Source organism: Halictus rubicundus, chromosome 7 (genome assembly GCF_050948215.1).
Source record: "Halictus rubicundus isolate RS-2024b chromosome 7, iyHalRubi1_principal, whole genome shotgun sequence".
Taxonomy (NCBI): domain Eukaryota; kingdom Metazoa; phylum Arthropoda; class Insecta; order Hymenoptera; family Halictidae; genus Halictus; species Halictus rubicundus.
In genome coordinates this window covers 1,359,967-1,368,902 of record NC_135155.1, presented here as the reverse complement: position 1 = coordinate 1,368,902, position 8,936 = coordinate 1,359,967, and the positions used below count along the sequence as shown (strand labels likewise).

Sequence of the window (8,936 nt, the reverse complement as noted above, 5' to 3'; positions counted from 1 at the left end):
ATGTCATTCATTTTTTAGATATGACAGTAATTTTATAGATGGAGACGTCAAGGAGATATGAAGGTCAACTTCATTTTTTTAAATGCAATGAGATATTTTTTAATACACCAATCGACGGAGCTGGACATCCACTATAAAACGAACGGAATGCTGCGATCAAAGGCGTGTGTATTGAATAAGTGCTATGTTTTAAGTGGAAGCAGAGGTGACTGTTTGGGTAAACACAGATAATGAGTACACCACGTGATAGCATGTTTATTTATCTACAGTACCGGACAAATGTATTCGGACAAATGATTTCTGTTAGTTTTTATAAATAAGTCACCATATTAATATAACTATTAGAAAACAAAACACAGAGTGGCCTTCTTCTACCAACAATGTCACAGTGTAGGGAAACAAAAACATTTCTATCCGAATTCATTTGTCTCGAAAATCATCCAAAAATCATCAGTAGCTACACGTACCGCGGCACGCGTTTCACTTATCGCTTTTACATTGAACAATTCTCGGTCCTGGCTCACCACCATGTTCGCGACAAACCGTGATTTATATAATTTATTGGAACATCCTGGTGATTCACACAATTGTGTAATTTTAAAAGAGGAAATTTTACGCACCATCACCGTTCCTGCGAATGTTTCTAGGCGTAACATAATACTCCTAGAAAATAAACTAAAAATATTTTGTGCACATTTAAAAAAAAAGTGGGTGCAATGTAGTCATAAGAAAGCATTTTTTCTTTCAAGAAATGAACATTGGCTCAACAGAGTCTTTCAGTATCCCGAGGGATTTCTTCAGCCCTCTGTTGATAACAACAATTCGCTCAAGCCCTTCGGTGAACTCTCTGAGAGGCAAAAAATGCGCAGGACTGAAGAGTTGAGGGCAAGCTATTCAGGGGAGGAATTACTTTTTGCCGCGACAATGAATTTGAAGCAAGAAGGTCATTGTCTTAAGGCAAAAATTGTTAAAAAAGTGCTTGACTGTTCAGACGATTCGGAGGAATTAATAAAAATGTGCGAGGATGGTAAGAAATCTGACATTTCGTTCTCAAGTGAAAATACACTTGCCCTAAATACATCTCTCAACCTGTCCAAGTCAAAGTACTTCATTTTGAGAGATGCTACTTTGAAAGCAGGATCAACATTATTTCCCTCATATTACCAGCTCAACAAAGCCAAGAAGGAATGTTATCCAGAAGAACGTGAGGTAACTGAGTTGGGAGCAAAGATACCTCTTCAATCTCTTCTGAACCATACAGCCTCGAGAATTGTATCTATCACCCCCATGGATAAGAGCCTAACAAACGGGAAATGCCTAAAGCTTATTTCAAAATGGGGATGTGACGGGTCAACTAGCCATAGTGTTTACAAACAAAGTTATTCTTCGAACAGTGGCACAACTGCGGATGACTCAGCGTTCTATTTGACTACACTAGTTCCAATCAGGTTAATCGACACAGACGATTCACGCATTGTTTGGGAAAACCTGAGACCCTCATCGATTCACTTTTGCAGACCTGTAAAATTCGTGTTTTGTAAAGAAACTCCAGAAACAATCCAACTAGAACATGAACGAATGAAATCAGAAATTGCGTCGCTAGTCCCTACACAGATTAATCAAGTTAAAATAGAACACGAACTTTATATGACAATGATTGATGGAAAAACAATAAATGTGTTGACTGACACAAGTTCATCCATGCGTTGCTATGTGTGTGGTGCAACACCATCAATGATGAACGATTTAAAACAAATCGACGCAAGAACTCCTAACGCTGAACACTACAGGTTTGGCATTTCTCCTCTGCATGCCAAAATTCGATTTTTCGAGTGCCTACTGCATATTTCTTATAACCTTGATTTCAAAAAGTGGTCAGCAAACACAGATTTGTACAAGGAGCAACAGCAAGAAAGAAAAATAAAAATACAAAAGGAGTTTAAAGATAAGCTGGGTCTTCACGTTGATCGAGTAAAGCAAGGTGCTGGAACTTATAACGATGGTAACATGGCACGAATGTTTTTTGACGATCCCAAAACTACAGCAAACATCACTGGACTTAATGAAGAGATAATTAGAAGATTTGCAGTAATTTTACAAGCGATTTCTTCACGTAAACCGGTTTGCCCTCAAAAATTTGGATTATTTTCCCGAGAAACCGCAGTGATTTACGTCGAACACTACGGGTGGTATCACATGCCAACAACTGTACATAAAGTGCTGATCCATGGGGAGAAAATACTCGAAAGTTTTATTCTTCCAATCGGAAAATTTTCGGAAGAGTCTCAAGAGGCTCTTAATAAAGTATTTCGCCACTGCAGAGAGTTTAGAGCCAGAAAAATGTCGCGAAAATCAACAAATGAGGATATCCTGAATAATCTTCTCGTCAGCTCTGATCCCAGGATTTCTACACTGAGGCCACGCGGTTTTTTTCAAAATTCTATGACAAAGAAGTTATTCCCAGAAACCCAAACGTTGCTTCTTGTTGCTGATGATGTCCCCGAAGAAGATGACATAATTTCAGATTTTTTGGACGCTTCGCTAAGATTTGATGAGGTAGAAGAACAAGATTATACATTGGAGAACCCGAATTGCTAGAAGAAACCGACATGCAATAATAAGATGAAAGTTAACTAAAGGTACCTCATTTTACTTATATCATTTCTGAAGTTTTTCAGTTGCTAAGTAGAGATTTTATTTACACCTACAAAACATTAAACAAAATTAAAAAATTAAACAAAAACTAAATTCTATTCATTCCTCAGTACATATTTAAGTAACCATTAAATTGTTTATGTGAAAATAAAAAATCCAAGATTATTGTTCTATGAATGCGCTGTAGCTTCTTTCGCATCATTCCTATCATCTAACGGACTTCACCATTCGATTCAGCACGAAAAAATACATAGAGTATGACCCACATTTTAATTTTTATTAAGGAATAACTGGATGAAAAAGCCATGTCAAGGGAATCGCCTGTTTCGTCCCACTGTGCGTCGTCGCTGAGGAGTGGGCCACACATTGTCGGCTATATCGGCGTGAGATCAGAAGACAACTACTAATCCAATTACAAAACTTTTTTATTTTTCGTTATTTTTTTTCAAACTTTTACCAACATATTCGTGGCATTTTTCTGATTAAAATGAAACCAAATATGATATAATTCCGATGATATTTACTTGTGTAACAAGCGATAAAAGTTTCACACACAGAGAAGGACAACTTATGGGAAGGAAACAGCCGCGACGAGTCACAGCCGCCGGCACAGGTCAAAGCCCGCGTGAGCGCAGACCTTTAAATGAAAAATTTAACTTCTTTATTATTAATTATTTTTTTATGAGACTTTCACCAATATATTTGTGGCATTATTCTGATTAAAATGATACCAAACGCGATATAATTCGGATCACATTTACACTAATTTCCCGTTAATGTAACTGTAATGGGAAGTAACTTTCATCTTTCATTACACACGTAAATATCATCGGAATTATATCATATTTGGTTTCATTTTAATCAGAAAAATTCCACGAATATGTTGGTAAAAGTTTCATAAAAAAATAACGAAAAATAAAGAAGTTTTGTAATTGGATTAGTAGTGGCCTTTTGGTCTCACACCGATATGGCCGACAATGTCGTGGCCGCGACGGCTCTTGAGATTCGGCTACTCACCGCGGTGGTGTGAGGTGTTTCACTGACTTGGAAACGTGAGATTGGCACTGACGGACAACGATAGTTTACTGTAGATGTATCACAACGATCGTCAAACGATCTATATGTATACTAGAGCTGTTACTTATGAGAAACCCGGGTAAACAAAAATTACCTGGGTATCTCATGAATAGACTGCAGATCTTTATACAAAATAAAAATTCTTTGGATCAATTGACAGAAGCAGACAACATATTACGATTACTTATTTTCTTTAACGATCTTAATAAATTTCAAGTAATACATCAACATTCTTAGATTCTTTTAATTTCTTTATTGTTTTAAATTGCACTACCTCATTTTTGCCATATGAGATAGTTTTTGTTATTATTACATGAAACAGTTAATAATAGATTTTCTTAATGTTTACAAAGTAATTCATGTTTAGTATTTTTCTACAAAAAGAAACATTTAATTTTTAGATAATTAATTATTTCATATTTATTATTTCATACAAAAATATGAATTAACCGAATACTCGAATAAAGCATACGGGGCGACTGTTCAGGAAATAATAGCTCTTGTAACCAGTTGTGAGACCTCACGAGATACTCGGGTACCCGGGGACTCAGCAGTCTCATAAGATACCATGCTATCCAGGTACTCGGGTGCTCGGGTAGCCGGGTATCTCACATACCCGGAAAAAGGTACTATCTCTACTATATACCGCGTGAACTTCTTACAACAAATGATGATGAAGGTTTGATTTCTTAAATATAAGATATAATGGGCTGAATTTTGTTGTACTAAAAATTGTAGCTATAGTTATTTTTTAGTAGTTTTCGACCAGATTTAACCCAACAACGACGTCATAAAAATTGGATTGGGTTAGGTTTGGATTACATTTAGATTAGTTTTCGAGTTAGATTTGAGTTAGTTTTGGATTAGGTTTTGGGTAAAAGGGATTAAACTTGTCGAAAAGCCTCTTCTTCACGGATTTTTATGAAATTGAAATATCTTGCCAAGGCTATCGTTCTGAAAAACTTTTTCTTATACCGGCGGTTTCTTTTATTTTTCGAGATATTCGCAAAAAACTGCCCACCCTGGGAAACCTAACACGAACTCACTCTAAAAATTAATTTAAATTTAAATTGGAAAATTATCAAAACTAGAGTTATTTTATTTGCATTAAACTAAATTTCAGAGTGTTCATCATCTGTTTTGAAAAGTTCACGCGGTACATGTAAAAAGTTGACGAGTGGTCCCATCATGTTGACACGTACGAGCGTCACCAACCTGCAGGTGCAGGCAAAATTCAATGTAGTAGTAGTTGTAGTTTTTTGCGAATATTTCAAAAACCAAAGCTGGGCGGCGGTTACATGTATAGGAGAAAGTTGTTCAGAATCTTCATTCTGAAAACATATTAAAAAATCATCGAAATCGATGAGGTGTAACCTTTTATGCACAATTACCGATTTTTCTGAAGATCACAGTTTTCGTAATTTCAAGCTCGACTCTTTTGCTAAATCAGACAATATATTTTTATTACTGTCACGTAATAGGCGTGGTCAAGATGAGCTGGACGACCTATAGAGCTATATCGTGATCTTCGTGTGACTTTATATACAAAAAATGAATGAAAATTAAAATTAAAAAATAATTACGTTAGTAAAATAAGTAAAGAAAGTTAATTTTAGTAAATGCTCAAAACAATATCCATTAACTTTGATACATTGATGTAGACGATCAACAAACGATTGTCTAATTTACCTTATACGAGTTTCGTTGCTTCTGCTTGCTGAACTCGTCTTAACCTCGGTTAGTAAGACTCTTGTCTAGATGAAGCGTTTTACGCCTGTAAACGCGCGTCTCGAGTTGCTGGTACAAAGGCGTCGCCATCCCACGTTCCGAAACAAAACAGCAGCAAAACACGCGACTGCATGAGGATGCAATAAAATTGGTGGCGACGTCTTTGTACCGGCACCTCGAAACGCGCGTGTTACACGCGTAAAACATCTCATCCGGACAGGATTTAAATGACACTATTAAAAATATAGTTATATTAAATATTAGTATATAAAGTATAGTTTCATTTTTAAAAAATAAACATTGTTAGCCTTGAAATTTCAAAAATTGTATCTTTGAGAAGAATATTTTGTCTATCACAATACGTGCCCTCTGAAACCTAATCATGTCTTGTTCTAACATTTTTTTTCTATTATCAGTAATAAACGAGATATTTATGGTGTTCAAGTTAGGTGGACCTCCCTATATTTATATAATTGATTACATTACTAATAATAGTACTCAATATTGGTGATTTTAAAGTATGTTTACAATAATTTTATTTTAGTATTGGAATTTTCTATGCCAAAGTAATTTTGTACCTAACTAAAAATGTGACCATTACGAATATGTACAGTAAGATGTGTAATACTTATGTCTTTCACTTGGTCCCCGCAGCAAAACAATCTTAAAAAGCTAATGTGAAAAATTAGTAAGATAAAATCGTCCTTTTTTCCATGGTTAACGCGATATTATAAAATGTTTTCCTTGGTGATTAAATTGCACCAACTTGTATTACGGGAATTAACAGTTTAAAAGCATCCTGAATATATGAACTTGCATTTGAAGCCTGTACAAAATGAAAATAAAACAGTTATGTTTGTATACATTTTACACGTCTAACTAATATGTACAATATCAAATATCTTCTTACCTCCATAAAAATTGTTGTTATTTTAGTTTTAATACTATTTGGTGCTTCCTTAATTTTAGAAAGTGCAGGCAAAGAATTATAGTACGCATTGGCTAATATTCCAATTTGATTACAAAGAACACGTGTTAATTGAACTAATGCATCAGCTTCATTAACTGTACTTCTGTGTTCTTTGATTAAAAGTAGTTCTGCAGTTTTATGAAACCTTTCTACGGAAAAGGCTGTAAATTGTGCCAAAACAGAAATGCATTTTTCAAATATTTCTTCCTCTACATGCGTTATAGGTGAGGCAAGATAAAGTTCGGATTCCTCGCATACCTAAAACAAATAGCTAATTTTATATATTGTACTAGCAAACTATTATGTTTTTGAATAACTCAATCAGTCTCTATATATATGTATCATTAGCTTGCAAAATTACTTACACTATGTAATTTTTCATATGTAATGTTAACTCCAAGATCATTAGATATTTCTTGTAATTTGAATTTCAAATTATTTATATCACCTTCTTTTTCATTTTCATCATCATCTTCGCCTACATTGCACAGTTCTTGAACATCCTGTAACGTTTCTTGAACAGAAGTTAATTCAGTAGTATTTAAGCTAATCAAATGCTGTTGTATTTTAATATTACTTTGCTTCGATAACATTTCAAGTGCTTCTAAATGAACAAGACCATGGTAATCATCAAATAAGCTTTCAAAATGTACTTTTCTCATCTTTTGCTTTTCTTCAATTGTTCTCTCAGTTGTGTCAGCTTTTTCTTTAGCTTCTCGAAGAACTTGTGATAAATTTGGTTTCTCTGCATCATTTATAAAAATGGCTCTTTTCTTTTTTAATCCTGGATCACCTTCCTGTAATACTTCCATGGTCTTTTTACCAATGGCTTCTAATGTGCCTAATCCACCAGACATAACTTTACTTCCAGTTGATTCAACTAATTTTGTTATCGAAGAAACACCTGATAAGAAGTTTCCAAATCCAAAAGAAGAATATTGCTGAGATTCCTCTTCTGTTTTATCAGCTGCAAATAGTTTAAAGTTAATAATATAAAGATGTAACAACAAACTTTTTAGTAATTGACATATTTTTAAATTTACTGATCATAATAATAACATACAAATATACTCTACACATCTGTCTGAAAAGAATACAGCTTCGTGTTATTGTTACTCAAATTGTTTGCCATGTTAATCTTTAATTATAAATATTATTTCTTTTCTTTCATTTACACTTAGAATCGTAACTAATATGCAGTAATGATTCTTGTGAATAAAGTTCTTTTCATTCTTATTGTCATTTTTCTTTTGCCACAAATCAAAAGAAAAAGATTAATATATTTAGAAAATTTATTATTTCAGAAATGATAAATACACGATAAATAATGTAAAATTTCATGAAAAAATAGTTACCATCAACTACAGAATTTTCTTTGTTATCCATTTCATTGATATTAGGTTCCTCTGTTACAGCAATACTTTCTTCTAAAAGTGTAAGCCCTTGCGATACATGATTAGTTATTGCAGAAACTCCAACCGTAGCTGTATTTATTAATGAACTGACAGCCCAGTTATCCCAGCCCCATCCTGTATAAGAAGTTTGCATTTCTTGTCCTGCTAACGACAATTTCTTTAATATCGGTTGTAATTTTTCTTCAGTTAATTCCTCAGGTAATTCAATTTCATTCCCAAGTCCTTCCCAACCTTCGGGTTTGAATACTTCTTTAAACGTTTTGTCCGATTTCATTTCTTCTGGCATTTCTAATTCAGATAATTCATCTTGTACCAGAGATATTGTAGGTGCGTCTGGCTTCTCTGTTATTACTACATTTTCCTTGTCATTATTTATTGTTATGTTATCTGTGTTAACTTGAAAATTATTTACAGTACTAGCATGTGCAGTAATTTCATCTACACTATTTCCCTCATCATTTCTTTCAACTTTCAAGATCATAGTGTTTGAGTCTATTGAGTCTCTTACAGATTCCTCTGTCCGTAGATTTGACAATGTAAGCTCCTTGTCAGTCCTATCCATATTATTTACCAGTTGTCCTCCTTTTTCGTTATTAAATGCATTCTTAATTTTGTCATCTTCATTCTTTTTAATTGCGACGTTATCGATCGTGTTTTTATTTGTTGTAAAATCAGTCTTTGATGAATATTCTTTGCTTTCTTCACTGTAGACTATATTTCTATAGTCGTATGGCGTACGAGGTACAAATTCCGTATCGTCATCAGATTCTGAATCTATTGCTGTCGGTGAAGACCATATTTGTGTTTGATTATTCCTTCTTGCAGATATGTCATGGTTCATCTCCTCGTCAGCACTTTCAAAATCATCGCTTTCAGATGTTGCCATGTTAATTTCACCTTACTGTAGAAATTTTTGTTTTGGAATAAAAAATAACCAGCAGAAACATAAAGTTCCAATATCAGCATCAAACATTGATGCCGACACAATTATTTCTATCAAAACCTTTTCTAAAAGAGTTATGTATTATATAACCTCTATCGAACACTTGTGCATACGTAGTACAGATCTACGTCATCCCTCGTATGCACAA

The 8,936-nt window shown here is 34.1% G+C and overlaps 1 protein-coding gene across 1 annotated transcript; it reads right to left on the bottom strand.

Annotated features, from left to right (window-relative positions):
* Nucleotides 1-5,703: 5,703 nt before the first annotated feature.
* LOC143355921 (protein FAM114A2) lies at nucleotides 5,704-8,893 on the bottom strand. The gene is made up of 4 exons (XM_076791140.1): nucleotides 7,786-8,893; nucleotides 6,796-7,397; nucleotides 6,371-6,688; nucleotides 5,704-6,286 (listed from the first exon to the last, which is right to left on the bottom strand). The coding sequence occupies exons 1-4, from the start codon at nucleotides 8,729-8,731 to the stop codon at nucleotides 6,212-6,214; spliced, it is 1,941 nt and encodes a 646-aa protein (XP_076647255.1). The 5' UTR covers nucleotides 8,732-8,893; the 3' UTR covers nucleotides 5,704-6,211.
* Between the last annotated feature and the right edge of the window lie 43 nt (nucleotides 8,894-8,936).

Bases quoted from the DNA above. Each gene is read 5' to 3' on its own strand.
- LOC143355921 (XM_076791140.1), bottom strand. From the start codon at position 8,731: ATGGCAACATCTGAAAGCGATGATTTTGAAAGTGCTGACGAGGAGATG. The intron at 6,689-6,795 runs GTAAGTAATTTT...TATTTGTTTTAG, and splicing joins CATATGAAAAATTACATAGT to GTATGCGAGGAATCCGAACT. The intron at 6,287-6,370 runs GTAAGAAGATAT...CATTTTGTACAG, and splicing joins TAACAACAATTTTTATGGAG to GCTTCAAATGCAAGTTCATA.